The sequence below is a fragment of the Eschrichtius robustus genome, chromosome 17 (genome assembly GCF_028021215.1).
Source record: "Eschrichtius robustus isolate mEscRob2 chromosome 17, mEscRob2.pri, whole genome shotgun sequence".
Lineage (NCBI taxonomy): Eukaryota > Metazoa > Chordata > Mammalia > Artiodactyla > Eschrichtiidae > Eschrichtius > Eschrichtius robustus.
Window position 1 is genome coordinate 55,239,612 of NC_090840.1, and position 22,522 is coordinate 55,262,133.

At 39.5% G+C, this 22,522-nt stretch overlaps 1 protein-coding gene across 1 annotated transcript in view; it reads left to right on the plus strand.

The window, feature by feature from the left end:
- ZFPM2 (zinc finger protein, FOG family member 2) overlaps positions 1 to 20,711 on the plus strand; it is a 457,708-nt gene extending 436,997 nt beyond the window's left edge. The window contains exons 6-8 of the mRNA XM_068525544.1: positions 11,666 to 11,872; positions 15,182 to 15,406; positions 18,013 to 20,711. Coding sequence (XP_068381645.1) covers positions 11,666 to 11,872; positions 15,182 to 15,406; positions 18,013 to 20,504 — 2,924 coding nt within the window. The 3' untranslated portion in view covers positions 20,505 to 20,711. The remainder of the gene's footprint in view (positions 1 to 11,665; positions 11,873 to 15,181; positions 15,407 to 18,012) is intronic.
- The last annotated feature ends 1,811 nt before the right edge of the window (positions 20,712 to 22,522 follow it).

Genomic DNA, 22,522 nt, shown 5'->3' on the forward strand with positions numbered 1-22,522 from the left:
GGTCTAAACGAGTAGTGCTTAATTATCTGGACTCCTCTGTGCTGGGCTCCCTTTTGATTGTATTAATGAAGCAGCTGGCCCATTGTTTCCCTTTAATTCCTCTATTGTTTTAAGAATATGTCACAGCTCTTTATTCTTTTATCAGGTGCTGTGCAGGAGGATCCACACAATACCTCATATTCCTACTGTATTTGCCAATGCACAAAGAAACCTCCACAGCGGTTTGCAAAGAAGGGGCACACATAATTTATAAGTTCTGTTCCTTGCACTACTCCACTGTCAAGAATTTCAACAGTATTGGATTGGAATTCATTATAAAATTGCTATTAAACAATGTGGCTACATATAGATATATGTACTGTGTGAACGTCCCCACCCTGAGACCTAGGTAGTAACACCTGCGATGTTGCAATGGGGCAATTATTTAGCTTTTAGGGAATTAGTCTGCCCAATCCCTTCCCAGTTGTGAAGAAACTAAATTTCATAAGTGGGCATGATGTTGGATTTTCAAATTATTTAGGTAAAAAAAGAAAAGAAGTTAATGACAGAACAAGTAAGTATTCTTGTTTCCTCCAACTCCAGCAACAGTGTCTGTGTGTATAAGTGTGAGTGTGAGTGTGTGTGTGTGTGTGTGTTAAACAGCCCATTTATTCCCCCAGAGAACTGCTTTCATTTACCTTAGTGTGCCTAAGAGATATCATGGTTTACTCTATAGACCAATATGTAATCTTTATTAATTGAACTCTGATCAATTGACCATCTTCTTCTTGTATTTTACACATGTGAAGGAAATAGGCTTTTAGATTAATGCAGAAATATCACTGTACATCTTAGGAAATCAAACTGCTGTAACAATTTAGTATATAACATTTTATGCCAAAGCTACTTAAAAATGCTTGTTCATTTATATGTAGTTAACTTTTCTCCAAATTTCCATGAAAATCACAAAAAAAATCACCCATGGTAAAAAACTCAAAGGTCTGATTCACATAGACTTTCTCTTTTTACACACATGGCTTTTTTCTTTGTTTTTCCCCTGTCAAATGTCTGTATTTTTAGAGGCTGTTTTCATTGATTTTTTTCCCCCTAGTGTTCCCAGTCTAATAAAGAGAAATAAGACTTAATGACTTAATGCTGTGTAGTAAAAGTTACTAACTTCAACTTTTAAAATATCCTTAGAAAAACCATTAGAATAAATTAGTATTGAAAACCACCTATTTCCTTTTGTATTGTTAGGTGAGTGTGTATGGGTTTGGGTTTTTTTGGGTTTTTTTTTTGAGCTTAAACTTTCAAACTGGTATCCCTATCTATTTGCTTGAGGCTCCTTATCCTTGTACATACTAAGGCAGAGTAATACAAAATCTAAATGTGATTTAATTGGTTCAATTTGCTGTATATCTTTATGCTAAGCTTAGGTCCGTATCTTGATGAGCCCAGATGTAGTTGTGCTCAAGGTTTACAGGTTCACGTTGCTTGTATTTCCTTATTTTTACAAAGCAAGCGTCTATCAATCACACAGATAAATTAGAAAGAAACATGTATAGACATAACACATGGAGAAGATTTTTCAGCGTGCTATGTAATTATTAACCTGATTTTTACCATTGTAAGGAAGCATGAATTGCAGATAGCATGGATGAAGTTAAATGCTTTTATACTGGCTACATTTTGCTTATACAGAACTCTATAGGTATGGTCGAACAATATAATTGAAGCTTTGTCAGCTCTGTAACCTAGCAACAGATAATACTGTTAGGTTACTGAATTGCTCCTGGTTGACAAGTAGGGAGTATTTTTGTGTTTATCATGTTTGCTAATGATGGGATCCTTTCCAAAAGGCTTGTCTTAATCTTAATTAGAGTTTATCAGCAGAGGTCTGCATGACACTGTACAGACACTGATTTCATAAATAATAAAAAGTGCAAGTGAAAAATTTGGCAGGATGGGGAGATACTTAAGGCTACCGCTTCTAGTAAGGGGATCGTGAATTTCCAAAATATAATCAACTTTGAACTGTGACTTTATTCTTTATTATCAAAACTTGTAGTACACTTCACTGCAGTTTTGACAGCAATTATGAGAAAAATTTATAAGCTTCCTGTTAGGAACCATATCTATTTGTACAAGAACTTTGATCATAAACATTACTTAGAACAGCAAGTACATGTTTTTTCAAGAACATCAAGGTCTTCGTAGTTATTACTTTCTATGGAACCTTGAATGTATTTGCCCTTTATGTGTGAAGGGAGTGGTGTGTGGGTGTGGAGCCTGGGGAGAGTGTGTTTGCAGCGCAAGAGGCAAAGAGAGAATCCTAAAATAACCTTTCCATTTGGTAGACTTGAGGAAGGTATCAGATAGCTGCTTCAGTGCCTGATGTCATTTGATAAAGACTTCATGCCCATGCAGTAGAAATGTGATTTTTTTTTTTTTTTTGCTCTGGTTTATACAATATGATCTTTCACAGTGTTTTGAAATGTTATTGCTCATTTCTAATAATAAGTCACACACCTTCAAAATAATTAAGAATTAAACATTGTAAAACCGAATACAATTCACAAATGTACTGAATTCCTAACTGGTGTATTCAGTTGAAGGACGATGCTAAGTCATTACATCCTTTACCCGCCTTTCTTCACCTCTTCACTCATCATGCCCACATTCCTCAAATATTATTCAAAGCTATTTTCACTTGTCATTTTCTGAGTTTCGGAGTGGACATCTCTCTACTGAATTGTTTGAACAAGTCTATGAAATATTTGATTATCAGAAGAGACCTTTCTGTTCATAGAGTTTCACTCTCTCTACCCTATACAAACTACAGATAGTTTACCCTTATGCCAATGATCCTTAAACCTAGAGGCATATGAAGCCTTTCGGGGAGCTTCTAAAAAATAGTGAAGCCCAAACTTCACTCCCAGTGATTTTGACTTGATTGATCCGGGGTAGGACCCAGAAACCAGCGTTGATTAATAGCTCCCAGGTATGGGCTTCCCTGGTGGCGCAGTGGTTAAGAATCCGCCTGCCAATGCGGGGGACATGGGTTCGAGCCCTGGTCCGGGAAGATCCCACATGCCGCGGAGCAACTAAGCCCGTGCGCTACAACTACTGAGCCTGTGCTCTAGAGCCTGCGAGCCACAACTACTGAAGCCCGTGCGCCTAGAGCCCGTGCTCCGCAACAAGAGAAGCCACCGCGATGAGAAGCCCGCTCGCCGCAACTAGAGAAAGCTCGCTCACAGCAACGAAGACCCAACACAGCCAAAAATAAAATAAATTAATTTTTAAAAAAAGCTCCCAGGTGAAACTACTGTGCAGTCATGGTTATAAAGAATTGTGATGCCCTTTTAGTGTCCAGCTAAACTTGGGCAAATGCTACGTCCATATTTAATAGGTGTGGAACGTTTAGAATAGTACTTGGCACATAGTAAGTGCTTTCTAAGTGTAAGCTATTAGTCATGTTAGAAGATAACCTGGCATTACTTCCACACCATAAAGATTTACATTATTCTCCACATTGTGGCTGTGCGTTTTAAAGCTATGTCTTATCACTGTGTAAATCTTCTTAACACTGCTTCATAAAGTGAACCATACTGATGGAAAGAAATCAAAGATGACGCAAACAGATGGAGAGATATACCATGTTCTTGGATTGGAAAAATCAATATTGTAAAAATGACTATAGCAATCTACAGATTCAATGCAATCCCTATCAAATTACCAATGGCATTTTTCACAGAACTAGAGCAAAAAATTTTACAGTTTGCAGGGAAACACAAAAGACCTCGAATAGCAAAAGCAATCCTGAGAAAAAAAACAGAGCTGGAGGCATTAGGCTTCTTGACTTCAGACTATACTACAGGGCTACAGACATCAAGACAGTATGGTACTGGCACAAAAACAGAAATATAGATCAGTGGAACAGGATAGAAAGCCCAGAGATAAACCCACGCACCTCTGGTCACCTAATCTATGAAAAAGGAGGCCAGAATATACAATGGAGCAAAGATAGCCTCTTCAATAAGTGGTGCTGGGAAAACTGGACAGCTGCATGTCATTTCTGATTCAGAGAGATAGCAGTGCTAATTACTCAAACTGAGTAATCAAGGTAAGGTACCAAGGCAGTTACTTAGTGAACATCAGATGGCGCTGTGACTTGGGACACCGGGTTTTTCATTCAGAATCTAGAGCCAAATTGCTTTGTTCAAATCCCATCTCCCATATCTCCTTCTCTTCCTCCAAGTCCACTCTAGCTGTGTGATCTTGAACAGTTTATGTACACTTCCAGCTTCATGATCTCACAGTAAAATGGAACAAATAAAAGCCACCTCACTGCTTTCTTGGGAGATATTAAGATAGTGGATGCAAAGCACTTAGCACAGTGTCAGTGCAGAGCAGATAGTAGGTGCTTAATAAATCTGAGGTTATTCCTATTATTAGCACTTTGGTCATAGAAGCAAAAAAGTTGCTTACAACTTGATGATAATAATCTAGTGGTATCTAGCCTAAGGTTATATGATGTAGGTAAAGCAGTTCTCCAAGATCACACAGTAACCAATAAGCAAGTCAGGACTAGAACTAAAGTTTCTCACCCACAAGGCAAACTCTTTCTAGTTCATCTTTCCACTGAGGACAAATAAATTTTCAAGGATTTGGGGTGTCAGCAATGCTTCGTTATTAGTATATAATCCCTTAGACAAAGATCATTTGCTCTTGAATTACTGTGCGAAGAAATTCATTCATTCAAATGAAAATAGTTAATGTGGTCAAAGAAAGTAGACTCCATCTCAGCGGCAGCTTCATTCCTCTAAAATCTTAGTTTTCAAGTATTACTTTGTTAAAGTAACTTCATTAGGAAAACTGAGAGAAGACCTCAACTGTTTTTTTTTAAAATCCATCTCATATGAAAAGCATTTAATAAAAGTTATATTCCTGTCCTTAGCTATAACTAAAAACTTGTACAAATATTCTAGTGAATGTTTTTTAGTGAAAAATAATAGTACTCTCATTTTTTTCCAACTTTTTAATTGTGGTGCGTGTATATATATATATGTGTGTGTGTGTGTGTGTGTATAACAAAATGTATTATCTTAACCATTTTTAAGTATACAGTTCAGTGGCATTAAGTACATTAACATTATTGTGCAACCATTACCACCATCCATCTCCAGAACTCTTTCCATCTTGCAAAACTGAAACTCTATACCCATTAAACAATAACTCCCCACTCCCCCCTGCCCTTAGCCCCTGGCAACCACCATCCTACTTTCTGTCTCTGTGACTCTGAATACCCTGAGTACTTCATATAAGTGGAATCATACAGTATTTGTCTTTTTGTGACTGGCTTATTTCAGTTATAATAGGGTCCTCAAAGTTCATCTATGTGGTAGCATTGTCAGAATTTCCTTTCTTTTTAAGGCTGTAAAATATTCCATTATATATCTATATATATATCTATCTATATATATATATATACACACACACACATATATTCTATTGTGTATGTATATATACATATATATATTCCATCGTGTGTGTGTGTGTGTGTGTGTGTGTATACACCACATTTTGCTTAGCCATCCTTCTCTCAGTGGACAGTTGGGTTTCTTCCACGTTTTAGGTGTTTTTAATAATGCTGCTCTGAACATGGGTGTGCAAATATCTCTTTGAGACTCTGCTTTCAATTCTTTTGAGTATATACCCAGAAGTGGAATTGCTGGATCATAGGTAATTCTATTTTTAATTTTTTGAGGAACCGTCATGCTGTTTTCCAGAGTGACACTACCATTTTATACTCTCACCAGCAGTGCACAAGGGTTCTAACTTCTCTACATCCTTGCCAGTCCTTGTTTTCTCGTGGTTTTGTTTGTTTGTTTGGGGTTTTGGGTTTGTTTTCTTTGCGTGTTTTTGGTTTTGGGGGGGTGTTTCTTTTTTGATTTGTTTTTTGTTTTTTTTTTTTGATAGTGGTGCTCTCATTTTAAAGCCATATGTAATACCCTGTGATTTGTTTCCATTGAACATGAGGTCAATCAGTGAAGACACCAAAAAAGCTAAATATCAACATGATTTATCATTTTCATGCACTCAGATTGCTTCTTAATCAAGATGAATACTACTACCTTCCACTGAATTGTAAATTAGAGTTGGCTGTGTTTACCCTAGCTCTAAAAACGGTAGGGTAAGAAATTGGTTCTCCTATCTCCTCAGCCCCATGTAGATTGCTAGAAACTGTATCTGTTTCTAACCGGTCAAGATCGGTATGTGATCCACAAATGATGCAGCCTTAATCATTTTTCCAAAATGAGTTAGCTCTCTCCAGTGAAGCATAGATACATGTGCTCATTGAGTTTGTAGGTTTATGTTTTCTTTCTGGTGAGATTTCTTTTCTTCGACTTAGCAGGGCAGTGAGAAATGAGAAAAATAGCCCCAACCAGACCAAACCAAAAGGATAATGGTTAACAGTTAATACAGCACTCACTATGGCAGGTGCTGTTCTTAAGCTTTCACACATATATTTGCTTATTTAATCCTCATGATAATACCATGAGCCGAATACTATTATCATCATCCCCATTTTCAAGGCTGAGGAAACTGATAGAATGCTTAGGTGATAAGTTCAAAGTCACACAGTTAGCAAGCGGCAGAGCCGAGATTTGCATCCCAGCAGTCTGGTGCCGGTGTACTTCCTCCAGATGGGATTACATCCTCACTAGCAGCCACATTTAGAATATTTTTTTTGAATCAGTATTTGAAACTATGTTATAACACTTGGGATATCTCTCCCTATAAATGACTCCCTCAAGTTGTATGCTCTAAATTCACATCAAAAGAACTCAGCCAAGCTGTCTCCAAGAACCAATCCTTGACTTTTATGGCACCATTCTCTTGGTTCCCCTCTAACCTTTCCAAGTATATGTTTCCTATGTCTTTAAATGATTGCATCTCCTCTACCCACATCTTAAATGTTGAGATTCTCCAAGTTTCAATCTTTGTTCTTTCTCTTTTCATGCTGTAGTCTTCCTGCATTACCACATCAGCAAAGCAAAGAGCTTCCACAGCTATTTAGAATGTGTTGATGACTTCCGAAATATTTTTTTTTCTCCAGCCTTATTGTCCTCCAAGGTCCAACTGCCTCCTGGATACACCCACCAAAAAACCTCTCAGGTGCCTCAGACTCTACATTTTCAAAGCCAAATTCAGCACTCCCATGCATATACATACACATACATAAAACACACATGCACACTTGGGCTTTGGAGTTGGACAGACAGAAGTCTAAATCATGATTCCGCCAGTGATTCTGCTATGTGTATAGCTTTGGGCACGTTAGCTAACTTCTCCAAGACTCCATTTCCTCAACTCTTAAATGAGGAAACTATCACTCACCTCACAGAATGATTGATAGGATTAAAATAGATGAAATACATAAACCCCCTAGCCTATCGGGCCCAAAGAAATTATTCCTAATTAATACCAATTATCCATTATTGTCTGTATAATACCGCTTGGTAATATACCAGCTTTACTGCCTTGTTAATGGAACTACCGTCAGCTGTTTTTGCAAACCAGAAACCTCTGTGTCACTTTCAAGAGTTTCTTTTACCCATCTCAGGAAATCACCCCAGTCCTCTGTCAGCTATGTCTCTTGAATCTGGCTCTTTTCTCCCCTACAGTTTACACTTCTCACAACTGAACTAGTACAACAGCCTCCTAATAGCCCTCGAGATAACATTTCCTACCCCTTCAGTTTACTCTCCTCAAGACCCTGAGATCTATATTCTGGCAGGGGGTGGGGGGGAAGCTCAGATCATTCATTCACTCAAATAAATATATACCATCTCTCCACCATGAGCCAGACACAACTGTTTTCATGTTACATCAAAACTCTCACCCTGCTCTAAACTTTCTGTGGGAGGAAGCCCTGATTTGTAGTGCTTGACAGTTTCTGACAGCAAATTCTACAACTCTCACCATAGCTGATTTCAAGTTACCAACGTGACATCAACCAGCACACAGAATTCCTGACAACTGAACACTCTGCCCTGTGATCCAGAACAGACTGGCTCTGGCACACCACTGCCCATAATCCACCTCTTTCTCCCTCAGACCCCAAACTCCAGGTTTGCTGGCCTCCGAGAGCCAGGCAGGCTCTTCCGTAATCCTGCATTCACACGTATGCTCCTCTATCTGCCAGTAATGATGTACCTGCCAGGTCCTCCCTACACATACTTCTGCTATTTTACTGCTATTTTACTGCTATTTATTTTACTGCTATTTTAAATGTCACATTGGATGGCTTGTCTGACTCCCCCAAGAAGTCTCAGTTACTCACCCCTCTCACATTTCTTTAGGACTAGGGGATGGCACCACCGTGTGGTATTATAATTTGTCTGTTTATATGTGTGCGTTCAGGTTGTATGTGAAGTTGTGCATGAAACCATAGAACGCAGCCTGGCACACAGTGGAGAGTTCAGTGAATAGCTGATGAATGAACGACTTGAAAAACTAAATCCTAAGACAATTGGCTTCTTCATCAAACCTGCACAGTACATTTTCAGTCTAATTCAGCCTTTTAAAAGGATATGCTCTGATGAAACTATAAAATGAGATAAAATGATAAAGATGATAAAATATGAAACATTACTGAGTACATCTGAAAACAGATATGTGTTACCACTGCCAGGCTGCTTAATAATGTAGAAAAATCATTTTTTGCTTACTTTATTATTTATTTATTTTTAAAAATTTATTTATTTATTTATTTATTTTTGGCTGCGTTGGGTCTTCGTTGCCGCACGCGGGCTTTCTCTAGTTGCAGAGAGCGGGGGCTACTCTTCGTTGCGGTGCATGGGCTTCTCATTGCAGTGGCTTCTCTTGTTGTGGAGCACAGGCTCTAGGCGCGCGGGCTTCAGTAGTTGTGGCTCGCGGGCCCTAGAGCACAGGCTCTGTAGTTGTGGCATGTGGGCTTAGTTGTTCCATGGCATGTGGGATCTTCCCAGACCAGGGCTCAAACCCGTGTCCCCTGCATTGGCAGGCGGATTCTTAACCACTGTGCCGCCACGGAAGCCCATTTTTTACTTACTTTAATTTGCACTTAATATTTTGTGAATTTTATTTATTGATTGGATCTTTTTGGCTCAAAGTCTGAGCACAAGTATTCGGAGTCATCCTGCTGTTGAGCTCACTGCTGTGATAAAGATTAGCCGAGTGCTACCTTCCCTAAAATATCGATTTCTCCTGGGTACCTGAATTCAAAACTTTCCTTTTGTAAAACATAGCCATAGCTGGATTTACCAACAGTGTAAGTTTATCAAAAATGGAAAACTATTACCAGTAATATAAGTTATTCAGTTCAACACTGAAATCCAGTGACTCTAAAAAACCAGGCGAGGAACTAAACCTGAATTGCAGTGCCTGCCTCTGCCCTCCCCACCTCTCTATTACACAGGCTCACTTAATAAACCGTGTCCCAGAGCAAAGATAAGGTGCAAATGATTACCTTGTCTACAGCTGTAAGTAGTTTGGATGTGTATGCACATCAGAGAAGGCCGAGCAGCCAAATGCAGAAGCCTTCCGGGGGGAAGAAACATCACCAGCAGAAATAGCAGCACTTAGCACTTTTCAATACTCATCAGATTCCACGATGATGCCGCTTAGCTTCTATATTTGTAAAGAAGTCATCAATGCCAAGGTGAATCTGTTTTTCAACTTTGGGGAACTTGTATGCTTTCAGATATATTAAAGTGAAAGTGTAAAAAGGTTGTTTTCTAGTCTTCTAGTATATTTGTGTTTTCCTTGGAAACTTTCATGTAAATTTGAGGTCTGTAATTTTAGCTTTATTTTTTCACAGACATGTACTGTCACGGATGGTGTCTTGTTTGCTTACCTTTGAAATTTAATCAGCTGGTTTAATTAACTGGCCGAGGTTTCTCTAAAACGATGTCCTGAATCTTCCAGGCAACTCTGCCCTATCATATGCTGTTGTTATCTTTTCCACCAGCGTTTTACCACAAGTTGTTTAAAAACTATGATCTCTTTCAGGGTGGAAAAAAATGAAGTGCAGTTGAAAAGGCAGTTATGCTGAAAGATAAACAGAGCAATATTACTTATCAGAATGGGTACAATTTTTGCTTGCTTAATGAGTACAATATATAGCCTTGCAGTATATACACAATGAGGAAAAAAAGCTTTATAACATATCAAGTATGCCATATTACTTTAGGCATAACTGTACAGGATACATATCTAGGCCTGAGAGTGTAGATAACGAAATATAAGTGCTTTGCCTGTCTAAACATGTTAAATAAATGAGCATTCACTATCGCATTCCAATACATTAGAAGATGTACTTGCATAGTTAATTTTCTTTTTAATGCACCACACGTGATCATTTGAAGCACCAAGCCAGAGTCTATCTTAGTGTTTGAAGAGAGGGTTCTTTTCATTTAAACAAATCTTTATTTAAATAAGCCTTTCTGAAAAGGCTCTTTGGCATATCTCCTTTTCAGGAAGTTCAATCAGGGTAAAAGGAGATAAAGAAGCTGCATTATAAGAAATATTATATAAGTAAAGATCACTCAGCGCTCACCACCGCCCTCCCCCCCCAAGAAAATGGCAGCAGACTTATAAGAAGAGTAAAGCTAACTGAAATTTCACTTTAATTTTCTAAATTTTACGAACTTTGTTTACTTGCTTTGTAGTTTTAGGTATCATTCATATATATATATATATATATATATACACACACACACATATATATATATATATTCCCCAGTATCTGGGGAAAAGAGAGAAAAAGAAATAACTTCTTACTTCCATAAGGTACAGAAAGAGTACATAAAGAGTAACTTCAAAGCCTCACCTGAAATAAATTTTGTGGTTGTATCCCTACCATGCTTGTTCTTAGGCAGTATAACATGTAATAACGTGGTTAATGATTAAGTCAAGCGCTGGAAGGCAAACAGTTGACAAAACTCTCTACAGATTATGTCTACACTTGGTTCTTAGTCTTCTACTGCTGGTCACTGAACAGTTCATTTGATGCAAGGAATACAATTTCCCACATAGGCAGGTACGAAAATTAATAAAGGGAAACAGCACAAAAATGGAGTAGGGAAGTCAGAAAGGGGAGCTGGCATGTACTACTTGACTTCAGTATAGATCCCAACAGGAAGAGATGGACTTTGCATCTCCATCAGGAAGTGACACTACTTAATACCTCTCAGCTGAAGGAAGAAAGCATTTCTCCTCGTCTGACAGCAGCTCAGCCAATGAGAGAATGTAACAACTCAGCCAATGAAAAGCCACTATATTTGGAACTTTCAATTTCCTCCAGTGAGCTTTTTGTTTATAATGGCCCCACCCAACCTCCCCTTCTCTATAAGAGTTTCCTCTCTTTTGTTTCACCAGACTTTCACGTGGTTGACCATAGCTGCTTGTCCCGAATTGCAGTTCCTTGCTATTAAACTTGTGTCGCTGGTAAAATAACTGGCAGTTTTATTGTTTTAGGTTAACAAAGGGAAGAGGAGGACAGCCGTTGTCTTGATCAAACACTCCACCACCCCAGTAGAAACTGATGTGAAAAACATGAGAAGGTCCTATTGACATCAATCCAGTGTACAGCAGGCTAGAGCATTCTATGTCAATTCTTTTTCTTTTTTCTTCTTAATAGGGGGTCAGCTTTGGTGCACGACTACGAAGGCCATCTCTGAGGGTGAAGAGCTAATTGCCTTTGTGGTGGATTTTGACTCAAGGCTACAAGCTGCCAGTCAGATGACTCTTACAGAAGGGATGTACCCGGCGCGCCTGCTGGACTCAATTCAGCTGCTCCCTCAGCAAGCTGCCATGGCTTCTATTTTGCCTACAGCTATTGTCAATAGTAAGTGCTGAGTGCAATAGCCCGGTACAATAGCTTTGTAGTGGTGATTGGTATTTATGGGAGAGAAAAAAATAATGTCTACTGACAGGCAACCAGGGACAGACTTTTTTCTCCAGTGTTATGATTTTATTTTATATTCTCTCCAACTTTGTGTGTGTGTGTGTGTGTGTGTGTGTGTGTGTTCGCTTCTCATGGGAGTATAAAAATAATAACTTAAATTCATTCATTTCAGTTTGGATTCCTGAATGTCACACAGAAAAATCTGACATTCTAAACTAAACAACATTCAAGACTATTTAGCTATAAGAGGTCCAACAGCTTTCATTGATGCTCCTATGGTAGAATAATTTTGGTATTAACAGCCATAGAGTTAAAACATAAAATAAGAAAAAGGACACAAAATCACATTTGATTAGATACACTAATGAAAGGGAAATGTAGGCTGGATAAATCAAGACATCAGCTAATGGAAAAAAAATAAATAAATAAAGAGAAGAGAAAGAAAAATACTTACAATCTTAGAATACTTTATATGGAGAATTTTAAAATGTGCCCTGGCAAATATACCTTTGTGATTATAGTTTGTTAAAAGGACTATTGAACTTAGTTTGTATTTTCTTGAAATAAAATCAGTGATCTAGGAGTCCCAAGATCAGAATTCTAGACTCTGCTCTGCTTTTATCTAGCTCTGTGAGAAAATGTGAGTACATCTTAAGAGGAGAATAGATTCTAAAGCCAGTGGCAAGTGAAACATTGCATTGAGTCAAAAATGTCCTTGAAAATCCCTGAGACTTTGAATGATGCAGAAGCCTAGAGACTACAATCATGTCTTGATATTATATATGTGTACATATATATATACATATATATTCAACAGTAATTATGTTCTTGTTGTAACAGCATCCTTTAGAATGAAGAACTTCTCAGGTGTATCTGGAATTACTCTGCATCCAACCAGTGGATTCAGTGTACACAATCCAAGCTACTATTTTTGAATTTCCTTAATGTAAATGTAGTTATTTTGTTTACTGAATCTTTAGTTTGATTTGGATAGTGAGGAACTTGAAATAACATGGACCCAACTTGAAACTGAGGCAAAATGATTTTGTTACCACATATTCTAGGAGTATCTTATATTCTTGTGACGTTCCAGTGTATGAATGTTAATTCTAATTATATTTGAAGGAATATTCTGTTTGCTTTCTATAGCAAGATAACTATTAATCCCAAATATATCACCATAGATGCATACAGGCTTTGTTCTCATTCTTAAATTAGTTAATCAGTTAAAGTCATCCTGAAAAATAAACCCTTTACTATACACTGGGCCCTCTGAAAAGTATAAATGTAACTAAAACTTGGGTGGGAGGGGCTAAATAATAAACAGTAGTAGTATATAATTTTGTGATTAAATTGTATTTTAAAATTCTGTATTGCACCTGCTGTCCTTACTTCTCATTCGCTAGAATTTGGTCCTTAATTTTCTCCTTCTTTCCTTCAACAGGATCTCCTGAGCCAACTCCTTCACTATCATGTGTTCCACCACTCACTATACATTAACAGTTTATAAATCACAAGTCCAGCTGTTTCTGGCGAGTTTCAGACCTCTCTTGCCATCTTTGCAACGTTCCTCTCTCTTTCTCACAGAAATATCCACTCTCACATATCTAATGTGACCATATGCCCCAGTGTGCCTGGATTAGTCCCAGTTTACAGTGTTATCTGCCATCCCTCTGATCAGAGGCACTACAAAAGTGCCAAGTTTGCACAATACAGTGTCAGATTTAGTCACTCTATATGTGCCCCAGCCTGAATTCATCACCCGTCTGTCTTCTATTCCCTGTAGAGATGAATGAAAACATCACTTAACACAGAAATGCTAACAAGAAGTCTAGGCACCAAGGAGAAACCTTACCTTCTGCTCTAACATCTAATTGCAAAATAGTGGTCATCACTTCCAGTCAGTTCTGCTTCCTCAATATAACTTTTCTTCTCTCTGTCCCCCCTTCCATTGAGGCATTATGGAAGAGTGTTTACACCAGGGTTTTCCAATCCCAGTTCACCCAGTTGCATGATCATGGCAAGTTACTCAGCCTCACATTCTTCACCTATTAATGAATGAGGGGAAAACACAGAGAAATTTTCCATGAATTAATACATGAGAAATACATATCATACCTATTATAGCATGACTTAACAAATAGTACATGACTAGTAGCTACAACTTAAATTCTGTCATATTTCACTTAGATTACTACAGTTGTCTCCTACCAGTCGGAAGCCTTCCTTCCAAATTCACTACCTTCAAAACTCAACTCCACTGTTAGGATTATATCATAGCTGATTCTGTCAGTCTATTGCTTGAAATGATTCAGTAATTTTCCATAGTCATTGAGACAGAAATCTAAACTTAAAAAAGCTGACAGGGCCTTTGGTAGTCTGTCCCTGACTTCTACAACCTCATCTCTCCCAGCCCCTTGCGTGAGATCACAGAAGAGCCTCCCAGCCTCCACCCGGTCCCTCTCACAGGCTCCCATAGCTGATCCCTTGATTAGGAGGACACAATCCTCTTCTCCACCTGACTAGCTTAATTGCATCCTTCACAACGCAGCTAAGGCATGTCATCATCTTCCCTCTAAATCCTTCTCCGACTTCATCCTCCCTCCAGTTCTCTCCCCAGCCTAGTGTCTCTTTTCCATGTCCGAAGCCCCCGTCAGACACCTCCATCACTGTGTGTGGTCATCACATTCTAATGTAATGAACTAACCACTTGTTAACCAGCCCCAGGAGACCTAAGCTCCTTAACAACAGCTGTTTGGTCTCTCATTTTGTTTTACACCCAACTCAGCATAGATCTGGCACTAAGGAGGTACTCTGTAATTAATTTATTAAATGGACCAATGATGTCAGGTGTTGGCATCAAGGCTAACTTTAGTTCAGCCATTAGATCCCTTACCTTTTAATCAAGCAGATAAACCAATTCACATTGCTATTTATAAATGCCTATTTTTCTAAACTATAAATACAATATAAACAATTTAGGATTAATCTCTTTTGCTTTATGTTGGGATTCTCCTAGAGTACCACTTTCTAAAGAGTCTGTGGGAAGGTAAATGGCATTAAGTGGAACATTTCTTTAAAAATAGTCCTGTACTGTGGAACAACACCCAAGACTGCACTAGCCACTGTGTGATTTCCTAATTCATAACCTGGGAGCAGACTCTGAGAAAAACTGAACCAAATGCTGCTTTACCCATGGTTGGCTCCAAGTGGGCAGCAGCTAACGTGTCCCTGCGTTTCTGCCTGCAGAGGATATATTCCCTTGCAAGTCCTGTGGCATCTGGTATCGGAGTGAGCGGAATCTGCAAGCCCATTTGATGTACTATTGCAGTGGGAGACAAAGAGAAGCTGCTGCAGTGTCAGAGGAGAACGAAGACAGCGCTCCTCAGATTTCCAGTATGTGCCCCTTCCCACAATGCACCAAGAGCTTTTCAAATGCCCGAGCTCTAGAAATGCACCTGAACTCACACAGTGGTGAGTGCCTCTCTTGTTTCTTCTTCTACTCCAGGAGACCCTATTCTTTCTCTACATATATACGTACATTCGTACATCTCTATCTACCTATAAAATCAAAATTAAACTTGCTGGACCAGCTGGTTATTATCTTTTGTCATGTACAAGTATACTCTATGCAAAGGACTTGGATCTGAATTCTTTTCTAATGACTTACAGTGCTCAGTTTACAGGCTAAATCATTCTAGTTTTTTTCTCAACTAAAGTAATTAGGCTGAAAAACAAGTTTCTTTTTTTTTTTTTTAAGCCTGCTCTTAAGAGCAAGGTGGCAACTATTCCCATTTATTTTGGAATTGTATGTCCAATTGTTGTCAGTATCATACATAGTATTCTAATTCCTCTATTTTAAAAACAATTGAAATGAATCAAATGTACAGAATTATATTAATTTTAGATATTTCTTTGAACATTCTTGGATAGGGCAAACCAAGGTTTGGGAATCATAGTTATTCAGCACCTAGAATATGAAACTTGTAAGCCACCTCTGGGTGACTTCCTTTGCTGTTTTTGCTTGGGTTGAATAATTAAAAATGGAAATAGGTGGTCAGTTTAAAAAAACTAACTCCAACCTCCGGTGCTCTAGTACAGTGCAAGCTTTTGTCTTTGCACTTATAAAAATAAGCCATTTCCTTTCTACTTATTCTCTTCCCTCTCCCTACAAAGAGCTGTCTTTATGTAGGTGATGAAGCAGGGGAAGCAGAAACAGGTTGGTTGTCTCACGTGGTGAGTGTAAAGTCATGCACAAAACAAAAATAGAGATAGAGGGATCTTCCCAGCTCAATAGGAAAATGAGTATTGGATTAGCCAAGGAGAAAAGGAGACAAATAAAAGAAGTCCCCTTGCATCTCTATCTCTCTGCCATACTTTCATCTTATAAATATAAAAGACAATTCTCATTTAAGTCTAGAGGGCAGAGAGGCGGAACCAAGCCTGATTTAACCATATGCCAACAAATGGGAACAAGAGTTGACCTTAGTAAGTAAAAGTATCCAGATCCTGATTGCACTTCATAGGGGAAGGGGTCCCCCCGACCAAGTAATTCTCCAGACACCAACTGAGTGTCTTGCAATGCAACTCCACTCAATTCTGACACTATGCAGAGAGAGCATTAAATTCCCCAGATTAAGGGGTCAGTCCTACAAGAGTGACTCCCCCACCGCCACCCCAATTCAGACTTTAGTCTTTTGTGCTTCTGACCAGTCGGCGATAAATCAGAGGTCGCCAAGACACCCCCTTAGTTTGACTGCTTTGCTAGAGTGTCTCCCAGAACTCAGAAACCCATTTGTTCACCAGATACTGGTTTATTATAAAAGGATATAACTCAGGAACAGCCAGATGGATGAGATGCATAGGGCTTGGTTTGGGGAACGGGCAAGGTGCTTCCAAGTGCTCTCAGAGCCTGCCACTCTCCCCAGATCTCCACATTTTTACCAACTGGGATGCTCTCTGAACTCTGTTTTTTGGGGGGCTTTATGGAGGCTTCATTACATAGGCAGGATTGATTAAGTTATTGGCCATTGGCAATTGAACTTAATCTCTAGCCCCTCTTCCCAGAAGTGGAGGAGGGGAAGAATGAAAGTTCCAACCCCTGTAATCACAAAGTTGCTTCTCCTAACAACCTCCCATCCTTAGGTTACCTAAGGGCTTTCCAAAAGTCACCTCAATAACATAACAAAGACACCTTTATCACTCTTATCACAGGAAATTCCAAGAGTTTTAGAAGCTGTGAGCTGGGAACCAAGGATAAAGACCAAATATATATGAGAAATAGATTTTACTCATCAGAATGACCAAATACATATTCCTTGTAAATCACAATATTGCACTGAGGCTTACCCACCAGTCAGTGGTGATATTCAAAATATTTAATAACTGACTAAAAACAGGCCATGATCAATCAGCATGGATGTCAGTCCTAAATGATTACATTAGTGTACTGGTACCAATATCAGCCCTGGATAGAGATAAACCATGTTCAGCAAAACCAATGAATAAAATTCTAAATTTGTACCAAAGATGAATTAGTGGGTTATTAATTACTTTAGAAAATGGTTTCTGTTTGGATTCTTTTGAATAAAGACCTAATCTGGTGCACTAAATGCACTAAGATTTATTTGATTTGCACATAGGTTATCACTATCAACTCTAACTAATGCCTGCTTCTTCCTAATGTAGAGCATAGTGCTGTGGTAAGAAGGTTATTGGATTAGAAATTATAAAATCTGAAGTTTAGTCATGGCTCCTTCACTGAATAGCTTTATTACCATAATCAATTCCTCTAGCCTCCTTGCATGTGTTTCCCGACCTGTAAAATTCAAACAATGATGCCTATCCCACTACAATGCAATAATACTCATGAAAGTGCTTTGGAAACCGTAAAGGGCTGTTATTATCATCATATATGGTGAAGGATGTCACAAGAAAAAAGTTACTATCACAAATAAGATTCCGAAGGATTTCAGTTCGTTTCTGCTGTGTTGAACACATGAGGTCATTAGTAGCGGTTCATATCACTAGAAAACCAATATGTGTGGTTCTCAGTATTCTGATTTTGTATGTTCCTCCAGGAGTGAAAATGGAAGAATTCCTCCCCCCTGGTGCTAGTCTAAAATGCACCGTCTGTAGCTACACTGCTGATTCTGTGATCAACTTTCACCAACACCTGTTCTCCCATCTCACTCAAGCTGCCTTCCGATGCAATCACTGCCACTTCGGCTTCCAGACTCAGAGGGAGTTATTGCAGCACCAGGAGCTCCATGTCCCTGGCAGCAAACTGCCCAGAGAAAGTGACATGGAACACTCTCCAAGTGGAACCGAAGACAGCTTACAGCCAGCCGCAGACTTGCTGACCAGAAGTGAACTCCCCCAGAGCCAAAAGGCCATGCAGACTAAAGACGCGAGCTCTGACACGGAGCTGGACAAGTGTGAGAAAAAGACTCAGCTCTTTCTCACTAACCAGAGACCCGAAGTTCAGTCTGCAACAAATAAACAAAGCTTTTCTTACACGAAAATAAAGTCTGAGCCCTCTAGCCCAAGACTCGCCTCATCTCCAGTTCAGCCTAATATTGGGCCTTCTTTCCCCGTGGGACCCTTTCTATCTCAGTTTGCTTTTCCCCAAGATATCACCATGGTCCCTCAAGCTTCAGAGATCTTAGCCAAGATGTCTGAACTGGTACATCGGCGACTGAGGCACGGAAGTAGTAGCTACCCTCCCGTCATTTACAGCCCCTTGATGCCCAAAGGGGCTACCTGTTTTGAGTGTAACATAACATTCAATAATTTGGATAATTATCTAGTGCACAAAAAACATTACTGCAGCAGCCGATGGCAGCAGATGGCCAAGTCCCCAGAGTTCCCTGGTGTTTCGGAAAAGATGCCTGAGGCCGTGAGTCCCAACACTGGCCAAACCTCCATAAACCTTCTCAATCCAGCTGCTCATTCTGCTGACACTGAGAATCCACTTCTTCAAACACCCTGCATCAATTCTTCCACTGTTTTAGATTTAATTGGACCAAATGGGAAGGGCCACGACAAGGACTTTTCCATTCAAGCTAAGAAGCTCTCCACCCCCAACAGCAATGACGATAAAATTAATGGAAAACCTGTTGATGTGAAAAATCCCAGCCTCCCCTTAGTGGATGGGGAAAGTGACCCAAATAAGACTACCTGTGAAGCTTGCAACATTACTTTCAGCCGGCACGAAACCTACATGGTCCACAAACAGTATTACTGTGCTACGCGCCACGACCCTCCGCTCAAGAGGTCAGCTTCCAACAAAGTGCCTGCCGTGCAGAGAACCATGCGTACGCGCAAGCGCAGGAAGATGTATGAGATGTGTCTTCCTGAACAGGAGCAAAGGCCTCCGCTAGTCCAACAGCGATTTCTCGACGTAGGCAACCTCAGCAGTCCTTGTACCTCCACTCAAGAACCCACGGAAGGGCTGGGAGAGTGCTACCATCCGCGATGTGATATCTTTCCCGGAATTGTCTCAAAGCACTTGGAAACGTCCCTCACGATTAACAAGTGTGTTCCGGTTTCCAAATGTGACACTACTCATTCCAGTGTTTCCTGCCTAGAGATGGACGTGCCCATCGATCTCAGCAAAAAGTGTTTATCCCAGTCTGAGCGGACGACTGCCTCTCCCAAAAGGCTGCTGGACTACCACGAGTGCACTGTGTGCAAGATCAGTTTCAACAAGGTAGAAAACTACCTGGCCCACAAGCAGAATTTCTGCCCGGTCACTGCACATCAGCGTAACGACCTGGCTCCGCTCGACAGCAAAGTGTTTCCGAATCCAGAAAGCGAACGGAACAGCCCCGATGTCAGCTATGAAAGAAGCATCATAAAATGTGAGAAAAATGGGAACCTGAAGCAGCCTTCCCCCAACGGAAACTTATTTTCCTCCCACTTAGCAACTCTGCAGGGCCTGAAAGTCTTCAGTGAAGCCGCTCAGCTCATTGCGACAAAAGAAGAAAACAAACATTTGTTTCTTCCACAATGCCTGTACCCTGGAGCAATAAAGAAGGCAAAAGGAGCCGACCAGCTCTCTCCTTATTATGGAATAAAGCCAACTGATTATATTTCTGGTTCTCTTGTCATCCATAACGCTGACGTGGACCAAAGCACAAACGCGGAAAATGAATCTCCCAAAAGCCAGGCTTCTTCCAATGGGTGCGCTGTGCCGAAGAAAGATTCCCTGCCGTTGTTGCCCAAAAACCGAGGCATGGTCATAGTGAATGGTGGACTGAAGCAGGACGAGCGCCCTGCCGCCAACCCACAGCAAGAGAACATTGCCCAGAATCCTCAGCATGAAGACGGCCGCAAATCTCCCTCCTGGATCTCGGAGAACCCGTTAGCCACGAACGAGAACGTCTCCCCAGGAATTCCCTCCACAGAGGACCAGTTGTCTAGTATAGCTAAAGGTGTGAATGGCTCCACCCAGGCTCCAACCGGTGGGAAATATTGCCGGCTGTGTGACATCCAATTCAACAACCTCTCAAACTTTATAACTCACAAGAAGTTTTATTGCTCATCACATGCAGCAGAACATGTCAAATGAAATCACAAAATAAATAAACATCACTCACCTTTGGTACCAGTGTTTAGTATGTTGTTCTACCCAGTACAGAAAAAAAGAAAAAAGAAAAAAAGAAAAAAAAAAAAGCTGTTTGAATTACATCTGGGCAATCAGGAGACAATTCATTATGGCTGAGTTGAAGACTTAAGGTGTAATTTCATTACAGTCCATTAGTAAAGTGTATTATTGGTGCCATTTTCAAAAAAAATTAATTTATTTTACCAGCAGTATTCATAGCTGTGGTTATGTTATTTTTTATTTAAAAACTTTATATTAAAGTCATTTGTAATGTTATTGTATAGTTATTGTGTAGCATATATGGTTTGCACTGTATAGTAGCTTTTAAAGAAAATAGTCACAAATCAATACAGAAAAGCATTTTAGAAATAGCTTCCAAAGCACTTGTGTATCTTGATTTCTTCTTATATGCTGTTGCAGATATATGTATATGCTAAAATATAACTTGCAAAGATGTTCTAAATACACGTGCTATAAGTTCGCCTTAAGATTTCAATTCTTGGATAATCAGGCTCCGTTTGCACTTTATATTTTAGCAGATACAGTCTCTTAGTAACTAGGCTTTGCATTTGTATGTAGCCGTATGTTTCTGTCCATTTTCTTAATCTTAAACATGTATGTTAAATGAAGATGGCAATTTTTTTCTTGTATAGTACTTGTATTTTCTTTCGCTGATGCAGCTCTGTCTCAATTTTTAAACTTTGCTGTTAAATGCAATACTTTATAAGAATGAACAAAATTACTGGAAGCAGTATTGTAAGTAATGAGGTAGTATTAATCAGTTTTATCTTTTGAAAGGCACAGTCTAAATCGAAACCCTAAACTCAATGCTGCAAGTATGAATTTAATTCATATATAAGATCTATTTAAATATAAGAGTAGCAATACTGCACCTGGTGATCACAAAGATAATGTTCTACTTCTGATAGAAATAATTTCTCAACAAATGTTGTTACTATGCATGTATATGGATGGAATAAAATTCCAGATTGTTGGAGAAGTTTGGCATACTTTTTTTTTTTTAAATACAAGGGAAACCCTATATACCCGTTCTTTGTAACAAGAATAGGTTCAAAACAGTACTGTATAGCTGTAGTAACATGATGACAAAACAGTTAATATAACTTATTTTATTAAAATGAACCGGAAACTCCAGGCTCTGGAACTAGAAAGGTTCTTCATTATTAATATGTAAAATAAGCACTATTTCTCTGTTCTCTACCCACCCCCAACTGTAGCACACAAAAAAGAACAATTTCATGAATGTCTGAAAGGCTTACAAAGTCTACCGTAAGAATTGGCACCAAAGATGGTCAAGTGCACCCAACTTTTATTTTTTATTTTCTTTAATTCTTATGTATTTATTTATTTATTTTTGGTTGCATTGGGTCTTCGTTGCTGCGCGCGGGCTTTCTCTAGTTGCATTGAGCGGGCGCTACTCTTCGTTGTGGTGCGCGGTCTTCTCATTGCGGTGGCTTCTCTTGTTGCGGAGCACAGGCTCTAGGTGAGTGGGCTCAGTAGTTGTGGCTTGAGGGTTCTAGAGCGCAGGCTTAGCAGTTGTGGCACACGGTCCCAGTTGCTCTGCGACATGTGGCATCTTCCCGGACCAGGGAATCGAACCCATGTCCCCTGCATTGGCAGGCAGACTCCCAACCACTGCGCCACCAGAGAAGTCCCACAGCCAACTTTTAGATGGAGTTTACCAGAGAGAGGTTGCATTTTGAGGAGCAGCGAAGTGGTATGGTAAAGTGACTCTGATGAGTAAAGATGCACAAACTTCATGCTGGCAATTTGTAAAAGACAGTAGTTTTCACACATCTCATTTGTCCATTCTGAGGGTTTGCACGTTGAGGGAGAGTGGAGAGCAGATAATGTTGGTTAGATCATGGAGGATCTAATGAGCCTCCCAGAGATGTTGACATGTGATTCAGTAGTCAAGATGGCACCTGTTGCCCATCAAGACAGATGCAGTCTACTGCAGT